The sequence below is a fragment of the Vigna unguiculata genome, chromosome 9 (genome assembly GCF_004118075.2).
Source record: "Vigna unguiculata cultivar IT97K-499-35 chromosome 9, ASM411807v1, whole genome shotgun sequence".
Lineage (NCBI taxonomy): Eukaryota > Viridiplantae > Streptophyta > Magnoliopsida > Fabales > Fabaceae > Vigna > Vigna unguiculata.
The window spans coordinates 40,058,970-40,084,958 of NC_040287.1; the positions used below are offsets into that span (position 1 = coordinate 40,058,970).

At 33.2% G+C, this 25,989-nt stretch overlaps 2 protein-coding genes across 2 annotated transcripts; one reads left to right on the forward strand and one right to left on the reverse strand.

Annotated features, from left to right (window-relative positions):
- The first annotated feature begins 4,172 nt into the window (after positions 1-4,172).
- On the forward strand, positions 4,173-7,938 carry LOC114162186 (probable xyloglucan glycosyltransferase 12). The gene is made up of 5 exons (XM_028045992.1): positions 4,173-5,538; positions 5,674-5,982; positions 6,155-6,445; positions 6,562-6,675; positions 6,767-7,938. The coding sequence occupies exons 1-5, from the start codon at positions 4,750-4,752 to the stop codon at positions 7,394-7,396; spliced, it is 2,133 nt and encodes a 710-aa protein (XP_027901793.1). The 5' UTR covers positions 4,173-4,749; the 3' UTR covers positions 7,397-7,938.
- Positions 7,939-21,344: 13,406 nt separating this feature from the next.
- LOC114164151 (AP2-like ethylene-responsive transcription factor ANT) lies at positions 21,345-25,285 on the reverse strand. Its single transcript, XM_028048695.1, has 9 exons — positions 24,307-25,285; positions 23,534-24,182; positions 23,334-23,416; positions 23,161-23,169; positions 22,979-23,067; positions 22,819-22,892; positions 22,676-22,726; positions 22,506-22,582; positions 21,345-22,142 (listed from the first exon to the last, which is right to left on the reverse strand). Exons 1-9 carry the CDS (start codon positions 24,587-24,589, stop codon positions 21,481-21,483), a joined length of 1,977 nt encoding a protein of 658 aa, XP_027904496.1. The 5' UTR covers positions 24,590-25,285; the 3' UTR covers positions 21,345-21,480.
- Positions 25,286-25,989: the final 704 nt, after the last annotated feature.

Here is a 25,989-nt window from a genome sequence, read left to right on the forward strand (position 1 = left end):
ACCTAAATCCAATTCAAAGAATAATTATTTAATTCTATTATAATAAAATATTATGTAACAACATGTAAACACAATAACAACGTAACATAACTATTATGTCATAAACTTAACAATAAAATTTATCGACAAAATTTAACTAAAAAGTCTTTAAAATTTAAAATTTAACAAAAATTAATTAAAAATTCTCAAATTTATAAAGTATAATTAAATCCTTTAAATTTTATTCTTTTCGAAAATCACATTCAATTTATAAAATTTAATACACACGCTTATGGTGAATAATCTACTAAAAGCAGTATTTGTCTCTTTCTTCAAATACTTATGGAGTTATTATATATGTTATTTATGATAAAATTCGAAACAAAAGCGCGCAATGCCTCACAAGATGAGTATAGTGTATTAATTTTTATTTGTGACCTATGATTTATTTAATTCTTATTTTGATTTTATTTAAACTATTAATTAATTTTTCTGATTATATTTGTGACGTATAATTTATTAATTATAATTGTTTCATGTTTAAAATTTTAAATTCTTTTTAGTAGAACAAATGTAATGTATATTGCGATTGGATTGGAACTACCGACAATATTTCTCTATCACTATCCAAAGAGCGTTGGTTTCACTAAAATAGCACGTACAAGTTGAAAAACCATTGAGTACCAAAGTAGTTTCTTTTTTCTTTGTAAAACTAACCCATTTTAAACTTTCAAACAAGAGAGATTGAAAGCTTACTAAATTCATGGTTTTCACTAAATTAAAAAAAAAAAAATCAATGAATCATTTACATCAATTTACGTAAAAAGGTTCAACAAACATTTGGAGCATTAAAATATTGTAGAAGAGAAAACAATATGTCAAAAATAAGCTTTTGATTGTAAAATTAATTTTGAAGAGATCTTGAATTTAAAAAAGTAATCAAAGATTTGATTGTTAAAAATTTACTGCGGAGAGATCTTCAATTTAAAATTAAAAATCAGAGATTTGATTTTTAAAAGATTTAAAATGAGTTCAAAAGAATATTTAAGAGCTATAATTAAATAAAATCGTATGTACTTATTTGAAAAAATAAAATTGAAAATCAAATGGACATAGAAAACCATTGGGATTTTGACTTGAGAAATAGATGAAATTGAATCGAAAGAGTGTCGATATTTTAAATAAATGGAAAGAGAATTTCAATTTAAATATGAATTCAAGTGATGGGCCTCATTTGCTTGATGAATAAAAAGGTGGTTTTACACCACTTTTACATACCAAAATAAAATCCAAACACAAATATAGTTTGGTAACATTTAAATTGATAAAGTGGATTTACAATTCCTTGTTCAATATAGTTTCACAAATGAATTTAAAGTTTAATTCAATGATATATAATCATAAATTTATTTTTATTTTATCTTTAGTTAATGTAATATTTTTAACACATTTGTTCATCTTAAGATATATACATCATTATTCTATGACTAAACATTAATGAATTATCTGATATGAAACAACTCATTAATATAGGTTTCAAACGACTCTAATATTATCTTAAAATATAAACTTTAAATCTAACTCAATTTTATGTAAAGACATATACATCTTAAACTTTAACTTTATGTCAAAATATATACATCTTCAATGAAAGACTAAACATTAATTTGAATGATACAATAAGTCCATTAAATAATAATAAGTATTGTTTAGATAAATGTTGAGTGACTCTTAGTCCAATCTTAAAAAAAATATATTTTAAATATAATTTAATCTTACACATTTAGTTTGTAAAATAAAATCTATACGTAGTTATATATTTTAAATCCGTTATTTGCGATTTGAATATGTTAACAAAAGTTTAGTTACTTGATTTTATCGTTAATCCAATATTTGAGATATAATCAAATAATTATAACCATGAGATATCCAAAAAGAGGATAGCAAGTGAGTTAATCCTAATTGTAAAAATCTCATCCTCTATTTCAGAACTTTAATGTATGTTGCATATCAGAGGATATTTTGGTAAAAATATTCATTTACAAGTAAAATATATCATATAATAACATTCGCCGAATTAAAAACATTGAAATCAATAATCATCATATTTAGATTATTTTTAAGTGTTTATATTTTTTATTTAACATTATTTTAATGGTTAAGATGATAAAAACTATTTTTTAATCTGTAGAATTCATTTATTTAATTTTTAATTAAAATACATATTTTTTTACTTAATTTTTTTAGTATTTATTACAAAGTAAAATATATATAAATATTTTATTAAAATGAAAAAAAAAATCATTTTATTAACAAAAAATCTTAAACATTGAAAATAACAAAAAAATAGTAAATTACAAACTTGTCCAATACAGATTTAAAAAGTTTATTTAATATATTTGTATTAAATCGAAGAGAAACAGGTGCCATTGAATCTCATAACTTGATCCTTGTCTAAACTGATAGAAACAATCATAATACCGATTTTATGCATTTCGTCGATAACTATACGTTAGAGTTATTTATTTATTTATTATACATATTGTAGATTTTAATATAATTTGCCATACATGTAAAACAATTTTATTCTTTTAGTTTCATTTGTTTTTTTTATAATTTCCAATTTTGGTATCTTAAATTTATTTATTTTAAATAATATGTCAAATATTTAAGTATCATCACATTTTTTTAAAAATTACATAAGACTAAACAAATAAATACGTATTAAAATATATTAAATTTGATATCAGTATACGCATTAAATTTTAACTCAATAAAATAAAATAATAAAATAATGTTTTCTCTAAGATATTATGAATTACAATTACTTTTCTCGAAGTTATAAACTTTTTAAGTTTTTAAAATGAATATTTATCTTAATACTTTTAATCAATAAACACTCTTTCTACTTTTTTTAGATAAAGCAGCATTCTTTTTCATTGACTTTTAATATATATTATTTACAATTCTTATGTTTTTAACAGAGTGAAACTTATTTCTTCTATTTTATTCATAACAACTATTCTTTTTATTAAAAATCTTAAATTTTTACATTTTAGAAATTTGACTAAACTTTTAGTTTATATAAATTTTGTAAAAATATATAATTTTATTACAAAAAATATAATGTCATTTATCATAATATGGGGATGAGTAATATATTTTTGCAAAGATATGTAGCTATTAATTATGTCTCTTAAATCTATCCCATCAAAGCTCATGAAAGCTGGTGGCATGACTAAGGAGGCAGCGGATTTAGCTTTTAAATCTATGCAACAAACATAGGAAATGAGATGTGTACCCATCGCCACGCGACTTGGTGAGGGCGTGTACAACACTGCCCCAACTAATAATCACAAATGCCTCATTTTGGTGTTTGGGATTTGCGTTTCAGAGGGAAATCAGGACCCGGTCAGCTCCACAAAATGAACGGGACGGCTACGATTTCTTTGCATCCTTCCACGTTCTCCACCACCAACCAAAACCTAAAAACAATTCTCTGAAAACCTGAAATCATCATTGAAATATAAAATTCAACATGCTTTGAAAAAAAAAAACATTAAATTAACCACATTAATTAATTTATAATTATAGAAAATGAAAATCAAAGACACCTTTTGGCTTTTTTGACGCGTTGGTTTGCGCTTGGCTGTTAATAATTCAGCTTCGCTTGACTTAAAATAATAATAGTAATATTTCAGTTTAAAAAATTTACCGGTAAGAGACAAAATTAAATGATTAATCACCACTTCAGAAAATCTTCACGCGCCAGGGAGTAGTAAGAGGGAGAGAGAGGAAATGAAGCTTTCAATTTGGTCATGCAAAGATTACTCCGTAACTTTAAATCTTTACCTACCTCTGTAAAAAATATATATATAATTTATTTTTTCTAAAATTGCATTTTCTGAGAGAGATTGCATGGAAAGGTTTTAGTTGTGTGGTTGTTGTGAATGTTTATTGAAAATTAAAAGGATTGGGTGGTTTAATGAGGTAAAATAAGGAAGTGTGGGAAAATTTGTTCCACTTTTATCAATTGTCTCTCTAAGCATCATCACCTGTAAGGGATTATAGTGCAGGATGATTGCTTTCTTGCTATATTTAAATGGATAGTTGGGAGAACAAAATCTGAGGGTTTTTTTTTTCTTTTTTTTTTTTTTACTGTGGAAAGAAGCATGTTTGCCCTGGTTGAAGACTTTGAGGGGCGAAGGTGCTTTCTGGGTAATATTATTGTTGAATGGGCATTTCTTTTTCATTGAAAAAAGAAATATTCCCGGAATCAAACAGAAAAACGTGTTGAGCTGTTACCCTTTCTAATCCCACTTTCCATTTTCAAATTTCCATTTTCCAAAATCTCGCCCCCTCCGTAGTTTTTTTAAGACACCGTTTGTTGCGATTGTTGTTGAGAGGGGCCTGTTGTGTGTACTACTCATCCAAACGAGTCACAGTGTTCTCTCTCTCTATCTATCTTTCTCTCTCTATATGTATTTTTTCTCTCTAAAACATTCACCGTATAAGCTTTCTCCGAATGTCACAATGGCCTAGCGACGCCTCGCTCTGCTTTCTTCCTCCACGCGTCTGTCACCGTTATCATTTCGGTTCCTGACAATGAGATCAAACTCGTAGGAGTGTATCACTGCTACTCTTTTTCTCCTCTTTTATATTTATCGTTATTTGAAAAAAAAAATTAATTAGAAAAAGGGGAAAATTGAGAAAGGGGCATTGTTATATTTAACATAATTTGGTTATCGGTTGGTGATATCAGAGAAGAAAATGGCACCACCGTTGTTCAATTGGGGGGTGAAAGACACCCACAGGGGAACCCCTGTGGTGGTGAAGATGGAGAACCCAAATTGGTCGATGGTGGAACTGGAGGGTCCCGAAGAAGATGACTTAATGACACCGACCTCTTCTCCTGCGGGTGTTTCACGAGACAAAGGAAAAGGAAGGGGCAAAAATGCGAAACAGCTCACATGGGTTCTTCTCCTCAAAGCACACCGCGCCGCCGGTTGCCTGACCTCCCTGGCGCCGGCATTGTGGGGGCTCGTCTCCGCCGTGAAGCGCCGCGTCGCCGCTGGAAAAACTGATGCCGACACCGACGGAGGCAGGGAGCTGGAGAACCCCACCGTGAAGACGCGTTTCTATTCCTGCATCAAGGTCTTTCTGTGGCTTTCCGTTTTTCTCTTGTTTCTCGAGGTTGCTGCGTACTTCAAAGGGTGGCATTTCGTTGCGGCGGGGATTCAGTTCGAGCACTTTCTGTGGGCACCCGCGTTTGGAGTCAAGGATTTCTTTGCTTGGCTCTACGCGAGTTGGGTTTTTGTTCGCGTGGAGTATCTCGCTCCTCCTCTGCAGTTTCTAACCAATGCGTGCATCGTGCTTTTCCTTATTCAGAGTGTGGATAGGCTTGTTCTGTGTTTGGGGTGTTTCTGGATCCGGTTTAAGAAGATCAAGCCTGTCCCCAAATGTGGGGATGCAATTGCAGATCTTGAATCTGGAGAAAGCAAGGGTTTTTCGTTTTTCCCAATGGTTCTTGTGCAGATCCCCATGTGCAATGAGAAAGAGGTAATGTAAAGTTTGAATGTGAAATTGTGGGAAAAAATTATCCTTGTATTTTCTTGTCAGTAACTTTAATTTAAGATTCGTTGTTTCAATCTAGTTTATGTTTCTTTTTTTTCTTGTCTGTGTTCGTTTGTTTAGGTTTATCAGCAATCGATTGGTGCGGTGTGTAATTTGGATTGGCCGAAGGGGAAGTTGTTGATTCAGGTTTTGGATGATTCAGATGACCCAACGACGCAGCAGCTAATAAAGGAGGAGGTTCAGAAGTGGCAACAAGAGGGTGCCAACATTTTGTACCGGCATCGCGTGATTAGAGATGGGTACAAGGCCGGGAATTTGAAATCCGCCATGAATTGTAGCTACATTAAAGACTATGAGTTTGTCGCAATTTTTGATGCAGATTTTCAACCTACTCCAGATTTTCTAAAAAAAACGGTTATTCACTTTAAGGTCGGTAATTAGTGTTTGGTTCAAAGTGGTTTGTTATTTTGTTGTGTTGAGTTATAAAATGCAATATAGATATAAAGCTGATATTTGCTTTAATGTGATTGTCCTGTTGCTCGAAGGGCAATGAATCGACGGTAAATGTGTATGTTTGACATGGTTGGTGTGGGTGGTGCAGGATAATGATGAATTGGGGCTTGTCCAAGCAAGATGGTCCTTTGTGAACAAGGATGAAAACCTGCTAACGAGGTTGCAGAACATTAACCTGTCTTTTCATTTTGAGGTAGAGCAGCAAGTGAATGGGATTTTCATTAACTTCTTTGGGTTCAATGGAACTGCTGGAGTTTGGAGGATAAAGGCTTTGGAGGAAGCTGGTGGTTGGTTGGAGAGAACTACTGTTGAGGACATGGACATTGCCGTTCGAGCACATCTTCATGGCTGGAAATTCGTTTTCCTCAATGATGTTGAGGTTTGTCGGCTGCCATCCACATTGTCTCATTTTCAGTATTGTTGGTTCAATAGTTTGTCTTTGCCAGTAATTCATTCTCAAACTCATTTCAAGCTGCTTCTTGTTAACGTTTGTAGTGCCAATGTGAGCTACCGGAATCATATGAAGCATACAGGAAACAGCAGCACAGATGGCATTCTGGGCCAATGCAGTTGTTCCGCCTTTGTTTGCCTGATATCATACGGTCCAGGGTATGCATATGTATGTGTGTATGTGTGTGTGGTAATACTTTGGCAAATGTTTCTGTTGTTGTGGTTGTTAACGCAGTGTATGTTTTTGCAGATAAGTGTGTGGAAGAAATTCAACATGATATTTCTGTTCTTCCTTCTGAGAAAGCTGATCTTACCATTCTATTCGTTCACCTTGTTTTGTATAATTCTACCTATGACAATGTTCGTGCCGGAGGCTGAGCTTCCTGCGTGGGTAGTGTGTTACATCCCTGCTGCTATGTCCTTTCTCAACATTCTTCCAGCTCCGAAGGCCTTTCCCTTCATTGTACCTTATCTCCTATTTGAGAACACCATGTCAGTTACCAAGTTCAATGCAATGATCTCAGGCCTCTTCCAGCTAGGTAGTGCATACGAGTGGGTGGTGACTAAGAAATCTGGTCGTTCTTCTGAAGGCGATTTGGTTTCATTGATTGAGAAAGGACCAAAGCTTCAAAGAGGGTCCTCAGCACCTGATCTTGAGGAAATAAAGGAGGAACTGAGAAGGCAGGAGCAGAAAACCTCTAAGAAGAAGAAAAAGCATAACAGAATATATATGAAGGAGCTTGCATTGGCCTTTCTACTCTTAACAGCCTCAGCAAGGAGTCTCCTCTCCGCCCAAGGGATCCATTTCTACTTTTTGTTATTCCAGGGAATATCATTCCTCTTGGTTGGTCTTGACTTGATTGGTGAACAGGTGGACTGAAGAAAAAAACGAAAAAAATTGACACGACTGTGTACTTTTACATGCACGAATTATATGGACGGAAAAGCAAAAAGGTTGGAAAGAAGCCAGGCCTTATGAGATTACTGAAGGCATGTATTTGGGGGCAATGGAGAGTGTAGAGGACCCATAGTGCTCTGCTTTTTCTTGCTCATGCTCCTCCCTCCGGGCTCGTAAATCAAATCCACCCAATACGATATAATTGTGTTACATTATGGACCCAAAAGGGTTTGATTTGGAAATGGGTGCTGCTGTTGAGGCCAATTCAATGTGTAAGTTTAGCCTTGTTTCTTTTGTTATTTGATTCTTTTTTTGTAATTTTATGTGGATTCTTTTGTAAGAAAATTTGTGGTTCAAACTTTCAAACTTCAAACTTTAAACATCCATCGGGACCTTTTCTCTTTTTTCATAAAAAGAGAAAAAAAATCCACAGCCATAGTCCTCCTCGTCACGGTTCCAGCTACTTCCTCCACCGCTTGGAATGCGGTAATGCAAATTTAATATTTAAATTTCGTTTTTGTCAACTTTGATGATGGTAGAGAGCAAGTGGGTTTTGATTTCTGGGGCCCTTGGAATGTGATGCTTCGTAGCAATTGAAGGTGGTCCTCTTCCCCCGCTTTAAAATTTACTTATAGTTTGTTATTCTCACCGCTTTTGAACATTGAGCTGGAAAAATTACCAGATCTGCACCACACTGCTTTGATGAAGAGTCTGTCTGTCCCATTTTGTGTCTGGTGAGCGTTGCTGCCCACTGCTCTGTCCAAAATTGAAGATTCCAACTTTTATTACAACTGTGCCGCTACAAAGGGATAATGCCCTTTTCGGCCCGAAACACTGCTCGATTAATGCAATCCCAAATAAAACCCGAACATGTACTTAGAAAAACAGGTACGTTGTTTACTAGACCGGCACGTGGATGCTTGGTTCGGTTCATTATAATGGTTAGGTTTGCTCCGCTATTGAAGCTTCTTCAAGAATTTGGCTCAATAGAATTCGCTTCTGTCGTTTATGGTGTCTTGCGTGAACTCTCGAGAGACCCAAACCAGCTTTTTTCCACTGTCATTAATACCTTTTTTTCGGTATAAATCAGTTACCAATGGTTACTTCATAGATATCCGATAGTTTCTATTTACTTCTCTTATGTCTTTTCTGTTCCTCAATTTAAACAGTTGCGTAATATGACAAGGAAAGAAAAATGTCAGTGCAGTCGAAGTTTGATTGACCCTCCAGCTGGATGTTCAATATCTTCTACACTAAAACCATCTTAGATAAAGTTATCCGTAAATGTTTTCAGTAAAAAAAAGAAAAAAACTAGTATAACAATTTAAATTAGTCTATTTGATTCTTCAAACACTTTTAGTTCAACAATTACAAGTGGATATAAACATAACCGTTCATCACCACCGGTAGTTACAATTTGATAGAACTTTGAGCTATCGTTTACTCATTCCATGCTTGTTGGAACGATATTTGTCTGTGACTGTGAAGGTAATTTACAAGGCTTTAACAATTACGTTTTGGAATGAAATTTGAAAGGCTTGGTTGGAATCGAACACTGTGTTTGACCTGGGAATTTGATGGAAAGGGAAGTAGCGGTGGCAAACGGTTTTGTGGGGCTGCATCAAGTTGGTAGCTTGTGGCGCGTGTGGAGGCCCCACTCTATTCGTACTTATTTGACAGCATTGTGCCAGCTAAATATCCGAACTTTTCCTCCCACCCAAGGAAAAAAAATTCAAACTTTTCCCTAGTATCATATATCGTATTTTTTTTTTGCAAGCTCATTAAGGAATCGGTTGCACTTGTTGCATAGAAATAATAAGCATGAACAAGGATTAGTTGTGCTTTTGCTTTTTGCTTCTTAAAACCGGGACTCGGAATTGGACGCTTTTCTCATCCCACAATTCATTTTCGTCGTCTTTGATGCCATTCTACTATTCAGTCTTTTCTTTCACAATCTTAATATATCATCACACGGTCGTCTAATAACGGGATATGCTTTAATTGCATTTTCAATCTTTTTTATATATCGTAGCTGATTTTGGTAGATTTTAAAGTTTCTTTTGTATAAAATAGAATACTCAAGTATCACACCTGTTTTCCATTAACGTTCGTAATATTTAACAGATTAATTTGTAATGAACAACAATTTTTAAAGTACAATAATATTATCAGTTTCACATCATTTATTTCTTCGTGTAATTTAAGCTGTTATTGATTAATGCACTATTATTATTATTTTTTAAATAGTTAATGATTCATATTAAACTACATTAAAAAAAATAATAAATGAGAGTTAAAATATTATTTTTTCATTCAAAATGAATCTTTACATTTTAGGCTTAAATACTTTTTTGGTCATCATTATTTTCGTAGTGTTTGTTGGGGATGACTCTCATTTTGACAGAATGCTTAAAATGGTCTTCATTTTTACCGAATGTTTAAAATGGTCATCATTTTCGTAATTTGTGTTATTTAGTCATTTTCTGTAACGCCGTTTAAATCATTAACGAAACATGGTACAGGTGGCACAGTTTGTATTAGGGTGTGTTACAGGTGGTAATTAGATATTTGGGGATAAATAAGTGAGCTAGGATTTTGGTAAGGAATGTTTGGACAGTTGGTAAATTTTGTTAATCTTGTTCCTCCTTTCCCAATTGGTGTTGTTGCAATCTTCTTCTTCCTGCAATCCCATTATATAGGTATGTTACGGTCTCACTCTTCTTCATTTACCTCTGGTTGTAATCGTTGGAGGCAACCGTGTTGTATCACTTCGTGTTGGTGGTTCAACGAGAAATGGATTAACCGCGATTTGTAGCTCTGGAGATATGGCAGATGTGAGGATGGCAAGAACTCCAAAGAATATTGGTAGAAAATTTTGGGTACAATCTGTTTTTATTTTTGTGTTAATAATAAATTAGTTTTAATTTTTGGTTGATTGATTTAAAGAGTGGTGGTTCCAATAATGTAGGCTGCAACTTTTTCAAATGGTGGTGTTGATGAAAAGGATGTCATCATCATGACACAAATGAGTCAGATTAATGATTTGAAGAAGTCATTGAAGGTTGAAGGTTGCTGAGAAGAGGCTGCAATTAGTAATAAGGTTCGTTCACTTATGTTGTTATTGTATTATTTGTACTATTATTGTATGTAATCTTTTAAAGTCCAATATATTTTATATTATTGTTAAATGAAGAAATGAATTAGTTTGATTATGTTGATATTAGTCCCAACATGTTCAAAATGACACCTTAATCTGAGCATTGAAGTAAGTGATATTGATCTAAGCTTGGAAAAAATTAAATTGATCTAAGTCCAGAAGAAGTTAAATTCATAACATTAATTCATCCTCGTCAAAATGCACTACATCAATGTTTGGCAAAAGTGAAATTGAACGAAGTTTAAGGAAAGTCAAAATGCAGTACATCAATAATGAATTCTACATCAGAAAATTCCAAAAAATAACTAAGACGTTTGTAGCTGCTATCATGGCCTCTTCCTAATCTGTAATTTCATCCTAAACTACTGAGATGGTTCTTCTGGTGTTGGTAGTGGTGCTGCAAGGAAGAAGAAGATTAAGACAGTAACATACCTATATAATGGGATTGCAGGAAGAAGAAGATTGCAACATAGAGGAACAAGATTGTCAAAACTCACAAAGTGCTCAAACATTCCTTACCAAAATCCTAGCTCACTTATTTATCCCAAAATATCTAATTATCACACATGTATCGTACACGTAACACACCCTAATACAAATCCGTGTCACCTGTAATGCTCCGTTAATAATTTAAACGGCATTACAAAAAAGGACTAAATAAAACACGAATTGCAAAAATGAGGATTATTTTAAACATTCGATAAAAATGAAGACCATTCTAAACATTCTGTCAAAATAAAGACAAAAAAGTATTTAAACCTACATTTTGTTAGTACTAATTTATGAAATCCAAATTATTAAAGGCGTGTTAAAATGATTTGCCTCTGATTCTTTGATGGCTTCAGGTGCTCTTTATGGTCGCTCTCATCATACAAATTAACCCTAAAGCTGCTACTACTCTTTTTTATTTTTTTATCACTTTATCATTGTTAATGGGTTTGGATTTGGAGATTGTATATGTTGTTGCTGTCTCCTCTCCTAATTAAATGAATGATTGATGCAGCATATGCATACACCACTCACTCAATTAATGAGTTATGGCACTTGGTTTCAAAATTTACGTGCAACTTCTACTTTATAAAGGAAACGCCATTTGTGATAAGTAATTTATTCTTTCCCATCGATCATGTTGGACCATTTCTCACTTACACCTTGCGTGAACTCGTGAACCTTCTCAGACCTCGTGTTGACTATCATTTCAATGGCTTTCTCCCTTACTCATAAAGATCATAAAGATGAACATTCACTCTCTTTTTGGGATTTTCTTTTTCAAGAAACTTATTCCTATTTTAATTTTCAAACTATGCATGTTTATCTTCAGAGAATCGAATTTTCAATGTGAAACGTTTTTTCACTCCTTTTTTATTTTATCAATTTTGAGATTTTTTTTTTATAAAAATATGGTGAAAATTAAATTTCGTTGACGTGTTTGCACCGACTGAGCCATTTATGAATTAAATGTTTGCAGAGATTAGATGTGATTCAAAAGGAGTAGATGATAGCTGGTGGTACGTATTTTGTTACAAAATCATTTTGTTCCAGGCTTTACGTACTTTATTCAGCAATTGGTAACAGGAGAAAAAAAAATGAAGTACTGAAATTTGAAACTAGTGAATATAAGTAGCCAACAAAAGAGGTTGGGTCGATATAAATTAGGTCAGAGAAAAATATCCACATCCTATTCTATTGAATTAGAAGAAATTTGAACTAAATTTTAACATGTGGTGGAGTTGTATCGTGTGAGCATACAATGTTAAATAAATTAAATTAAGTAAATGGGATAATTATGATTGAGTTTGGATAATGAATTATAATTTTATGAATATCTAAATCCGAAAGTAATGTTTTTGTATTTACGAATTTGTAGATATATTTTAAATTTTCTTTTTAGTATGACATTTTTTTAAATTTAATAATACATATATAAATAAATAGTTTATTATAATTTATAAGGAGTTTTTTTTTTTTTTCAGTTTCGGGTTCTTTGAATTTAGTTGGGAGAACAAATTAGCTCTGTGGAATGTTTGATTATTCTTAAAACAACGTTCCAACGTTAAAATTTTGTCTAAAATTTCAATTTTGTAAAAATAATTGTTAAACTCAGTTTTCAAATTTAATTTTAACCCTTATATAAGTTTGTAAATTTTAATTGAAACGTGCATGAAACCTATTATCACTGCCAATTGAAATTAGATATTTCCTATGCAGATGTCAATATCGATAATGGTTTATTCTTTTAAAGTTACTTTTATTTCTCAAAATTAGCATAACATGACAAATTTAAATAGGATCAGATGTTGTTTTAAAAGGGACAACTAGTACAATGTGAATTTAATCTTGGACTATCTTAGATTTTGCTGTTCCTTCAACTGATAAAGCCATCATTGACAATTGAAAATATATTTTTCCTTAATAGATATCATTCATAACGAACCTTTTTCTTCTTTTTCTTTTTTTAAACCCAATGTTTTATTTTATAAGGTATCATCAGCTTCAAGTTTTATTTTGTAAACTCAGTGACATCCGATGGTTGTCTTGTGATGGGAAGTGAAGTTCGAATCCAACGGTCATGCTTTGAAGCCTCCAAGATTTCGGTACAGTGATAAAGAAATAAATGAAGTTAAATACCAACTTTATACTAAGATTTCAGTGAAGCTAAAAGGCTTAATCTGTTAAGAACTTCACTTCACTTACATTTGGTCGAAATATAGAAAAGCTAGTATTTGTAAGACTATAACTGATAGGGTTTAAAGCAAAAGCACCAGCATTTTCATATCTGAAGTCCAATAATACAAGAAATCAGCATTCCAATATTAGAAATCATGACAAACACAATCATCTCGAAAGACCTTGTCGCACCCTTGAAAATAGTTCTGAAAAAACCAATCTTTTCCCTCCTTACCTGCAAACAAAATATGTTTCCATTCCAAATTATCAATAAAAGAATTTGGTTTCTAGTAACAAGCATTTATGTTAAGATGCTGATACCCTTTCTGAAACCACTGCAGAGCCTCCAACGGAACAAGTGGATCCAAGAAGAAGAAGCAAGAAAAGGATCAGCAATGCCTGAAGGCATATCCATGAACACTTTGATACACCAGTGCATGTTGAAGACCACCAAACACCTAGGTCTAAGAATGTAACTACAAATGTATCTAAGTTTCGAAGGTGGTATATATAATCCAGATTACACTAGAGTTGAAAATAAACAGGTGCATTTAAGATTAAAGGAAAAGTGAATTTTGAGTACTGCGTAGACACGAGAGATATGTTGCAGGACTAAACAGGAACTAAATTTGGCAGCTTTATAGAAGCGATAGAAGGATAGAGTAAAGAAGAAGACACTTGGTATTGTGGCATTGACAGAAAGCAAAAGGAATAAAATCTTTTGGTCAGTGACTAGATACTTATTTTTCTTCCTTCAAAGAGAATCTTCCAGACCATAAACTGGACATGGATAAGGAACGTGATAAACTCATTGGCTTAACCAAACCAAAACTAATTCCCTTTTCTTCAGTAGTTCTTCATGTGTTCTCGAAGCTAAAGTGTTTTTTCTTTCTCCCATTCTTAGAAGAATAAATTGGCTATATCTGGTTGAGAACTTGTTCTTCTAAAAAGATAAACCCATCAGAGTTGTTTCTAAATCACATACCAAACAAACTCTTGCGGTGAATTCTGAGAAAACGAACAAATCATGAAATCCCTGACAATCCTTCAATGAGTTGTGAAAGCTCATGATTGTGTTCAGTGCGTTATCTTTTTACTGTGCGAAGTATATTCTAAAACTTCAGTAGATACCAAGTCAAATTTTCAGTTACTGCAAAAAAATCTTATACATGTGTAGCTATGTCAGGTATTTGAATACTCTAAATAAAATATAATTGAATATTTTTCAATACTTGGGATCAGAGACACATTTTTAAAATCCATTATTTTAATAATACGAAAACTTAATCTTTTATAATTGAAGCTCTACGTAATGGGATCTATGTTTGAGATTTGTTGAGGTTTCCGAAATTCTTTTGAAGAGGCTTGACACTTCATTTTAAGAATTAAGGGTGTAACAATCCTTGAGCCTCTTTCTAGGGCTATCGTTTGTGATGTATTACAATCTTAAAAATGAAGTGGATGAAAATGAATCAATATACATCTTTAACACATTCTATTATGTTTTAAGTTATTTTTTTCTTTTTTCTTAATTGCATTTTTTAACTAAAAATTGTCCTAATATTAGTGATGGAAAATTCAATTGATTAGTATGTATTCGATTTAATTATATGCGCACTTTTGTCAACTGTGTATTGCTTTTAAACGTTGCTTATTTATTTTATTACACGATATTAGCCATATTAATGTCATGAGTTACATTTGATAATAAAGAGACAAACATCTTATTACACCATTAAATGGGAACTTGATTGTTTAGGCAGTAAAGAATAACGAGGAATTTCATTTTCCACTACTCTTGAAAGTGGGTTATTAAAATTTGTTTCCAATAGAATTTCTCTCAAAAAATTCATAACTATGCAAAAAAAATTAAATTAAATTACACAAAAGCTTTACACAAACGCTTACATGTATACTCACCAATTTTTGTTTCTTGTGGGGCAAGCCCATTTTCTTTAGGTCGAATCCAGTTGATTTTGGGGTCATTTCTAAGTGGACTTTTTATTTCAATTGACGAACTTATGGAGTTTAACACAGTTATGGGCTTCGCATTTGAAGGCCCACTATCACTATAAAAATATGAAGATATTTGTTATCTGAGAATTTCTTTCCAACACCTAATAAATAAATAAATAAATAAATCTTCAGCCACATTTCGTAATGAAAGGTTTTTCTCCAAATGGCAATATTTTTTAGGTACAGAAAGTTAAGCGGTGTGACCTACACCCTTTTAATTTGGAAAATATTGGACATTTTGAAAATATTAAATAATGTCACCAATTATGGTTTGAATTGTGATTTGGACATATGTTTGTTTATAGTGGAATTACACATCACATAACATTGTATGTAATGGACGATTCTTTCGGGAGTAAAGAAAAATGTCAACACCTGATATACTATACATATTAAACAATTGGTCTCCTCCACATGAAACCATCATAAAAGTTTTAATCTTTATCTATCAATAATTACATCTCCTTGTAAATTATATTTTCAATAACAGCTGTAGTGAACAGCCTAGGTTAAAAGAAATTATGATTATTGACTGAAATTCAGATTGTGAAACCTAATGTTGTCTTGATTAAGGAGAGGTATCACCGAAGAGATACAACACCAATAAGACCTAAATCCAATCACATAAGTTATTGACACCATTTTCAACCAAAAATCTTAAGACAATGATTTATAGGTCTTTATCCTTGTATAATGCTAAACTTTTTTATTTATATCCAATGTGAGACTTAGACTCACACTTAAATTTCTAATACTTAAGAAATTACAGAGAATGACTTCTTAACTAACTTTTTATTATTTTGTAAATCATATGCATACTTAGCATAAATAACTAGCAACCGCATAAAACCTTAGGAAAGTATTAATTTCAAAGCACTTACTAATGAAAATTTGTTGAGACGCTTTCATCTCAACACAGACAAAGAAAACATGTTTAATGGGTGTATGATTGGTAAAATTACGGTCAGATTATTCGTAACTATACTTTGTTTTTTCTCAAGACAAATAACATCTTTATATATTATATTTCTTTTTTTATGTATACGTTTTCACTGATATTAAAATATATTCTTAAAAAAATAGTACAAGGAACAACAACCATGCCCGAACAATAACGAGATCACGAGGCAATTGTGTCAGTAGCACAAGATTCTTACTCAGATCCTTGACGCTGACATCTATCTATGGTTTCCCGCGTTTTTTTTTTCTGTTCTTGATCACTTTAACTACTAATACTGCCATCATAAACTGTCTAACAAGTGTGTATTTTGTTATGATAATAAAAAATCAATACAATTAAAAAGTTGTTTATTGCTATAAAAATTAATTTTGTAATATTAAGTGTATAATTAAAAATATAAAATATAAAGTAAAGTATTCGTAATCAAACAAATAAAAAATAACTATATTTAATTAATTTTTTTAAAATGGGTTTCCTTTTTACTTAAAATGTAAAGCAGTTTGGATTTTTTTTCCATTGAACTTTCATTTTAAGCAGATATTAAAGGAGAATAAAAAGTGTTTTGACTTAAAAAGGAATTGTTACTGTCATTCCCTATATCTATCTAACTTCACAGTTTATGTTTATTTGATTTTCCACTTTTGTTTGCGTACTTATGTTCTTATATGGTATGTGTTATTTAATTTCACAGAAACACAAGATCCCAATTCTCCTATTGGACAAAACATGGTACAACAAAAACATTATGAAAAGAAACAGATTGATGTAGCACCACAATGTATGGGAAAAAAACGTAGGTATTTCATTGTGTGCTGCCATTTCCAGAGAGCCATCGTAAAACATGAGAAAGAAGAGACCAAATTGAGACGAGATGAGAGGTTTGGAAGAATGAGCCAGTGAGTGTAACAGTGTTATAGTATTATTATAGGCCTCCCTGGAAGAAACATGGCTTGTCCATAGGAGACACACATTATGCTCTCTCTTTCAGTAATGCCACAAAAACATTCACAACGTTATATTTTGGTCCCCCTACAGTCCTATTATTGAAGAATACGACATCTAATTTGGTGTTTCAATCAAGTTGTAAAAAAAGATAAGGCTACACCATGTTTTGGGGACCATCTCTGTTACAATGCATGCACCTGTTTTGTATCTCTGTATCTATATTTGGGGGGACCTTACACCTGGTAAACATTTAAGTTTATCCATACACGTATCTGCAGTAACCAACCATAAGTAAAAAATTTAGGAACATAAAATAAGCTTCATCAATTAAAAAATTGCTCCATGATTCAAGTACGTCTCCATGCCTCAGATAATGGAAATAGATAATAGTATTTAACCTGTGTTTGATTTCAATTTCTAAGCAATATGAGACAAGTCCTAGTCGAGGACAAGGGGAGTTGTCGTCATCGTCTCCATAATAGACGTCAATGTTCCAACCTGACTCATGTTTTTGTCCTTAAAAGACACCTGGGTAGAAAGAAATAAAAATATTTAAATTATGTTTGACCTCGACTCTTAAACAATATAAAATTTATTGAAAGTACCGGAATATATATATATATATATATATATATATATATATAATAAAGTTTTTGGGTTAAATAGAATGAGTGTTAAAAGTTACACATTGATTAATAAAAAGGTTAATTTATAATATATGAGTGAGTATAAATTTCCATCTTATAAATTTGTTTTATGATATTAAGTTAGACTTAAAATTTATTAACATAATATTAAAGTTATGAGTTAAAATCTATATAAAAAATTTGTTATTTATTAAATTTATTATTTTACTTTAACCATCTATTAATATTTAGTCTTACTTTTCAAAGCATGTATTAAAAGAATCGCATTGAGGTGTGAAATATTAGAAGGAAGGAACACTGTGCAGCTTTATTGAAAGGATGTCACAGAAGAACTAGCAGCCTTAAATCATGCAAATGTTTTTGACTATAGGATAAATTAGAAAAGGATAAGGAATAGCTTAAACTCAAAGGGAAGCTCATGAACCGTTGGTTTTGACCTATGTATGCCTTCACACCTTGTCTAAAATGAAACATGCTACGTGCTAACTAGCTTCATCTTTATTTTCTGTGTGCCTTGTTATTCAACTTTAATTATACTCATTTTGAATTCATACCTACCGCATTCATGTTCTTTAATTTCATATCCTATCGTCAAGTCCTTTCAATGTCTTCAATGCAACAATGGACGTACATAATCCTCAATTTTTCTTCAAATTTTTATAAACTGCCACCATAATCAAGCTCATGTGCAATTACTTTTCCAGAGTTGTCCTACGTCAAAGTTTTTTTCTTTTTTTCGTGTTTGTTTGCTTAAGCTGTCCACAACAATTAGATTTGTAATCATATTTGTTGACTAATTTCTATGGATAGAAAGAAAAACAATAAAACTGAAGTGGATCTTACTTTTTTTTTTCCTGTGTGGAGAGTGAGGTACATCTTTTACTTTCCATTCTTTTTCACAACACTAGCCAGCTTTTTGACCATCAATATTCTTATTCTGGTTTAGCCTTTTGCTTTTGGTGCAATCTACTTCTTGCTGTGCATCAGTTTTAGACATTCTTGCTTTTCCTTTCTCACACCAAAGATCTCTTTTCTGTTCCGCACACATTAATTTGGGTACACAAAAGATAACACGAAATTAATTATACCTTCTTTTTTTTGCCACACATCTTTATATATCTGAAAGAAAAATTATATTATAACTCTCAACTTTTTACTCTCATCTTTTACTTTCTTACATAAAATTAATGTAAATCATTGATTCTTTTAAAGAAAAAAATAGTGATATATTAATTAATAACTCATACTAAGCCACCTTAAAAAAAATAATGAAAGTAAATAATTAGAAATCATAATATCATTATCTCACCTCAAGTAAACAAATAGGCCAAATTTTAAATCGTGGAAATAGTTCATTAATGAGAAAATGTACAATTACATTATTCGGTAAACAAAATTCAATTAAACGAAAAATTCGGTAAGAACAATTAGATATGACTAAAATCATTGTTCATCAAATGATCTTTAAAACAATTTTATTTAATCCCAAATCATGTTAAAAGTGGAAGAACACGAGTTTGGGCATACTTACTAAATGCCAAGTAAAACAAGGTATAACTAAAATTGCTCAATACCTTTGGTTGAATCGAGGGAATGGGTGCGGAGAACATTTAAAAAAGGGGAGGGAAGGAAAATTTGTTTGGTTTTTTCAGGTAAAGAAAAAACTCACTTTTGTAGTTCCTAAGAGAAGATAAATATACTATTATATATCACCCTGTAAATAAAGACAAGTGAATAACAACAAGGTCTTGCAAAACATTCTAATCAACGTAATCTAAAAATTATAAATTCTCGTCTACTTCTTTTTAAATTTTTCAAAATTGAAATGATAGATAAAAAAATAATTGTCATTTCTCCTTCTTAAATTCATGTGAACAGTGTTAGTAATTCTGAGGATTGAATTTGGTTAATTGACAACCCTGTTAAATATGCATTTTGTCTTAGGAAAAAAAGTAAATTATTATTTAATGATGTTGATGGACGGCACCCTACCATAAATTATGATTTAATGATGCTCCTTGTACATTTGCTGGATGCAATTACCAGTCCCAAAGAAGTATTGTTTGAAACATGCCATGTTTATTATTTTGTGTTTTAATTAACTATTTACTCTGTCCAAAGGTATGAGTACAGATTACTTTGTTTACCTAATCCTCTATTTGCCATGCTCCACCATTTCTCAAACAAATCATTTAGTGAATAGTAAAACCAATTAATGAATTCATATTACTAAAACCAATTCTTAACTTATGATTATTTATGTTTAAGAAAAAGATTTGTAAAAATAGATTTGATAAAATTTTGTGAATTTTTTTAACCATATGGTATAGACTTAAGTGAATTTGTTTAAGCACTCATGTCGTGTCTGAAATTAATTTTTTATCTACAGAGCTATTATCACAGGAAATCACTACTATGTTCCTTAACTTGGTAACTAATATCTTAGATGAATCACAAGAAGGTGTCGTTTTGTGTTGTTAAAGAGTGATTATAAAATAATTGGGATTATAAACTGATTACCAAAGAGCATGCAAAGGAACAGCTATTCCCAACTTCCAGGTTTCCCGGCACTGATTCCTCGTTGTCGTTCCATGTTATATATGGTCAAGAATCAAGAACAGTATTGCAATCAACCACAAATACTTACACACGAGGGAGACTAAAACACAATCACACACGTGGGAAAACACTCATAACAACATGGACTCAACTTGTGTATTAAGGCTCCAAAGCATCACATCAAGACATGAAATCGCTTTTAGTTACAAATATCCCTCTCTGGATTTCGGCAATTGGAATGACAAAAAAAGCTATAACCTTTTCTTTATAATAATAAATAAATAAATTAGTGGTGTGCCCATGTAATTATGAGAATGTAACCAACAAGAACTTTTCATGCACCTTTTCTTTTTGAATAGCGAAATGGAGAAATATTATTAGGTGCCTATGAAGAAAGGTGAGATAAGAAGGGTTTGTGCAATGATTGTATTATCCAGAATGAGGAACACATTAGCAACAAAACGAGATAATGTGGTCAAAGTAGTGGTCTCATTGCATTATTGGGTAACATCGAGCTCATTCTGTACTTAGGAGGACCTAGAAAAGAAAAGATGCAACTCCAAAATGAAAGTTCAATAATGCAACGCCACTTCCATTTTGCCAAACATCATTTCACGAAATTTAATCATTAGTTCCCAATTCAATTAATCCTTTCTCTTTCTCTCAAATATGAATATTTCTATTCCAACATATAGCCAAAAGGCTATGTATGTAAAGCCCATGCTAAACTTGTTACATAAAGATGACAGATAGGTGGCCCCAACATGCCTTCCATTAATTCCCCCAAATTCCTCCACTCACCTCAAAATCCACTTTTCCTTTCATCACCCATTTCTTGCCACTGCATGCATGATATAACATAACATGGCTAAACTATGTTTTTTTTTTCCTTAGTTTATTAAATTTTACTGCTTTAATGTTGGTGTGCTAAATTATAATTGATATTTCCACCCATTTGTTATTAACCACACATGGGAGTGTAAGAAAACAGACAAAAAACCAGTTTGGTATTAAGATGGAAAAAGAAAAAAGACTCTGAATTAAAAGAAAGCGAAAGAGTGGAATTTTGGCAGCAATAGCGCATAATGTGAAAAGTGAAAAGGATCTATCTTTCTTAAGTATCAGTCCAAGCAGCAAAAACTGGCAAGTGAGACAAAGAAATAGCAGGAGGTGGCCTCATTTGAACCGTTGGTGAGGGTAACCAAGACGTAACACTGGTACTAATGGGGTTCACAATCTTTGTTTCCATGGAGGGCTTTGGAAACAGAAGCGAGGGACCCGTTTTCTCAGGACTACCCTCTCTCGAGCTGCTTAAACTGGTCACCAGCGAGGACGCGTTTGAAAAATGAGTCCCAATTTTCCCACACTCCTCCACCGAATCAATCCCAATGAGATCTTGTAGGGCCCCAGAAAATGCACTGTTTCTATAATTTCCGCACTTCATTATTTTTTCCTCACTGCCATTTGACTGTTGCTGCTGCTGCGAACCCTCATTAAACAAAACCATTTTCCACTCCGAATCCTTTTCGTTGCTGTTTCTACCTTCACTTGTCATCACACCCTTGTTATTGTTATTGTTTTTCATACCGCAATCCCTCGCCTCGTTTCTTGGATCATTATCTTTATTTCTCCTGGCGAGCTCACCGGCCAGAAGATTGATACTCGCCATGATTCTCTCCACATCGTATCTTGAAATGTCAAAGTTCGTCACTGCATTTGCGCCGCGAAATTTGATTGCGGCTACATCGTATGCTTCTGCTGCTTCCTCCTGTGTGCCTGAAAGAAAAAATCAACACCCGTTTAATTAAAAACTTTAAAAATGGAAAGGGCACTTGCAAAAATTTGAACTTTCCTCAAAACGTATTCTTGTGAAGATACCCTTTTTCCTCTCTATCATATTTTTATCAGCGAGAGTAACAGCCTTAAAAAAAGTGGCACGTTGCGTTCAAAGTTGCGGTTGGTCAGCCTTATAAAAGCACTAATAGTCACCGGTGTTTGGGAAAAGAGAGATTGCAACAGAAATCAAATAAAGGACTTACTGACAGTAATTTAGCAGTAATTGTATTATTTGTATCTAATACAAATGTTAATATCACACACCCCATTTTAATTAGGAATTGACAGTAATTTAGGACTTACTGAATGTCCCAAGGTATAGGTCCTTGTTCCCAGCAACTCTACCTATCCTTGCTTGCCATCTTCCATGTTGGTGGTGCCTGCATAACACAAAAAAGATAAAAACTTAACTTGATTTTTCCAAAGAGAAGTGAAAAAAAAAGGAGGGTGGGGTTCAAGAGAACCACACGAACCTTGTGACCCCTCGGTATATTGAAGCACCCCTTGAAAATCCACTGCTTTTTCTGCAAAGCAAATAAATATTCTGTCATCATGATATTATCACATAATAATTGGTAGCTTTTGCCCACATAATTGTTAATTATTCGATGTGTACCTTCTTAAGTGTGCAACGTATTCTTGCCTGCTCATGCTCTTCATTTCTTCCAGTTCAACATGGTAATTTTCAATCTGCCAAAACGAACCAAAAGAGAGTGAGATTCGGAGGAACACAAGATTCTAATGAAGCAAAAACAGTTTCAAAAAACATAATATACCGAAAAGTTTATATGCGTGGAAGGTCCCCAGTACTTAAGAGCCGCGAGATCATAGGCTCTTGCAGCTTTCTCTTCCATATCGTAACCCCCTAAGATCAAAACCAAATTTGACCACGTAAACAATAGAAACAGTGGCAAGAGTGTTAAAAAAGAAAAAAATTTAAGAGGGGGTGAGAAGTTACCCAAATATACTGCCACATGCAAAATTCGATTTAATCGTCAGGGATAAAGATCAAAAACATTACACAAGTTAGTGGGCACATGTCAGATTAGGGACCAAAAAAATTTAATGGAGAAGAATACTTCCAAAAAAATAATAAAAATGTCAACCACTACACCATTCTTCCTCACTAACCTTGTCTTCCTTTCCGAGTCTGCCCTTCCTTCTTGCAACTATTATCCCACAAATGCGCTTCATACCTACCAGTCCATCTATGCCTGTTGGAAAACAATCACAAGGATTCAATTAACAATATTCATTACAAAATATTATATTAGACAAAGAAAACAAATTCGGTAAGAAATTACACAAATGAAGAAAGATTCAAAACCAACCTGGTGACACCTCTATACTGAGAGGTTCTCTGGCCAAATGTGTCGATAGATTTCCTGTGCACTGGTTGCTTTTGACCCAACTTTACATGCCCTCTCTTCTTTGCATCCACAGCCACAGAATCAGGCCCAGAAGGTGCAGTGACACAACTAGACTGAGAACCAGGACTCATAGATAAACTCAGTGACTGTAACTCGCCACACCCCACAGTTCCAAGAGACACGCCACTTCTCTCATTCCCCATTCCACAGTTCATTTGCTGCTCCAAAACCTGCTGATGAGTTGAATATTCCCTTGAAGCAACCCAGTTTTTCAAACTATCTTCTGTCATTTGAGGCATCAGGGAGCTGCAAACTAAAGCGTGTGCTTCCTTCGTTGCTTCATCCTCTATCTGTGCTTGATACATCCCGTGGCACCCAAGTCCTGAGTAATAAGGGTGCGTTTGGACGTTCATTTGCCCTTGTTGCCTGAAGGGTTCTGAGAGTGTGTCTCTGTTGGGTTGTGCCTGAGCATTTTGGGTGCTGTAGTAGATGCTGTCTAGACTCAGAGCCATTGCATTTGCCCCTCTCTCGTGGCTCCCATATTCGTGAGTTCCCATAGTTGCACCACCAAGAAAGTCCTCCAATTTAGGCGTAGAATTTTGTGTCATCACTTCAATAATGGAACCAAAGTCACAGGGTAGTAGTTATTAAACAAACATACATGACAAAATAAAGTAACTTTACAAAATATTATGTTATGGAGAAAACAGATGAGAATGAAAACGAAAGCCAACCTTGCGATTGTGATCTATTGAGAGCTTCCAAGATACAAAGCGACCCATCAGACTTGATAGGCATAACGGTAAGAGGAGAATGGAAGTTACCATTTCCCCCGACACCGTAACAGATTCCTGAGGTGGAAATGTGAGGGGAGGACATGTAGAAGGTTGTCGGAACAGTGGGGTTGGGAACAGTGGCTGCTGAAGTAACCTCCAAGTTCATGTGGGGTGAGAGAGAGAACCCCAACCAGTTATGATTGCTTCCATCATCGGTGTTCCTCTCGTCCATGCCCTTCATCTTCCTGCTTTCGTTTTCTTTCTTTTTAGTCACCCGAAAAGGTTTGGAGTCTCTACACTGTGAAGAAGGAATGCGAGGCAATCATTGCTTGCCAAATAAAATAATCATCGTCTTGAACGAAGAAACACTCTTGCCTCCTTTGCTACAACAACAACGATGCTAAGTTTTTTTCTCCTCTACCAACCGAGCTCACCCAAAATCTGTCTCTCTCCGAAGGTAACAAAACTGGTCTCTTTAAACTAAGCAAAAAGAATGAATTCTCGGCAAGCGAAGAATGGGGAGCACCCACTTCATTCCATAGGGATCTGTGTAAATATCAATGAGAAAGACCACGTCTTTTGGTTTGCCTCCACACCAGAACTCTCTCTCTCTTTCTTTTTTTCTTTTCTTAAAAGCTCTTTCTAGTTTCTACGAGTTACTATATTACCACTCTCCCTCGTTAAACCCTATCTTAAACCCAGAAGGAGGGCGCAAGATAATGCAATAGCGAGAATCTCGAGAAGAGTGAAGGGAAAGAGGTGGGAATGTAAATGTGAGGAAGATATAAGTATTTTGGTTGGGTTCTGTTCTGAGCGTGTCTGTGAAGTTGAAAGCGTGTGAGGAGGTAGCTATGTAGCTGAATCTAGTGAGTGAGCATGACATGAAATGGGCACAGTGTGAAATGGGAAAGGATTGAGAATTGAGGATTGAGAAGTCTTGGATAACCAAAAACTCACAGCAAAACCCTTTTATTTACCGATTTAACTTTTACTGTGACAGAGAACGTAGCTAGAGATAGATTTGACAGGAAGGACCTATCTGCCCATGCAGTCACTTCACGCACAGTACAATAACTCTAATTTCAAAAATTGTTTTATTTTAGTAAACAAAAACTGCAGCAGTTTGGTTTTGAATGATAAATAATAATGGAAGAAAAAGGACAGATTAGTGATGCAGTGTGAATGGGTAACAACCCATCGGGCACTGTGGATATTTGGTGGGTCATTTCATCTCTCACCTCTTTCAATCTAAATTATCCTTCGCTGCTTTTATTTTTCCTTCCACACTTCTCAATGTCAAAATTCCCACAACTACTCACACACAAACACACACATTTACCATTCTTACCATTCTTACTATACTATGCATACAATCTTCGCTTAATTTTTTTTTTTAATTTCAGTTAAAATTATAATTAACTTTTTCAAAATTTTCATCTTAATCTTCGAATTTTTAAAATATGTAAAATTAATTTTTTAATTAAATTTGATTAAATTTATTAGAAATTTCAAATATGTTTCAAAATAATATTAAATAAATTTAATTAAAAAATTATATCCACGTATTTAAAATTAAAGACTTAATTTAAACAAAGCCAGATTCAATATTTCACAACTCAATGCCTTACTATACAATACTTT

Excerpts from the sequence above, each read along its gene's own strand:
- LOC114162186 (XM_028045992.1), top strand. The coding sequence starts at position 4,750 with ATGGCACCACCGTTGTTCAATTGGGGGGTGAAAGACACCCACAGGGGA. Across the intron at positions 6,446-6,561 it reads TTTTCCTCAATGATGTTGAG|TGCCAATGTGAGCTACCGGA; the intron begins GTTTGTCGGCTG and ends TAACGTTTGTAG. Across the intron at positions 6,676-6,766 it reads CTGATATCATACGGTCCAGG|ATAAGTGTGTGGAAGAAATT; the intron begins GTATGCATATGT and ends ATGTTTTTGCAG.
- LOC114164151 (XM_028048695.1), bottom strand. The coding sequence starts at position 24,589 with ATGAAGGGCATGGACGAGAGGAACACCGATGATGGAAGCAATCATAAC. Across the intron at positions 24,183-24,306 it reads CAATAGATCACAATCGCAAG|TGATGACACAAAATTCTACG; the intron begins GTTGGCTTTCGT and ends CCATTATTGAAG. Across the intron at positions 23,417-23,533 it reads CAGTATAGAGGTGTCACCAG|GCATAGATGGACTGGTAGGT; the intron begins GTTGGTTTTGAA and ends GTTTTCCAACAG.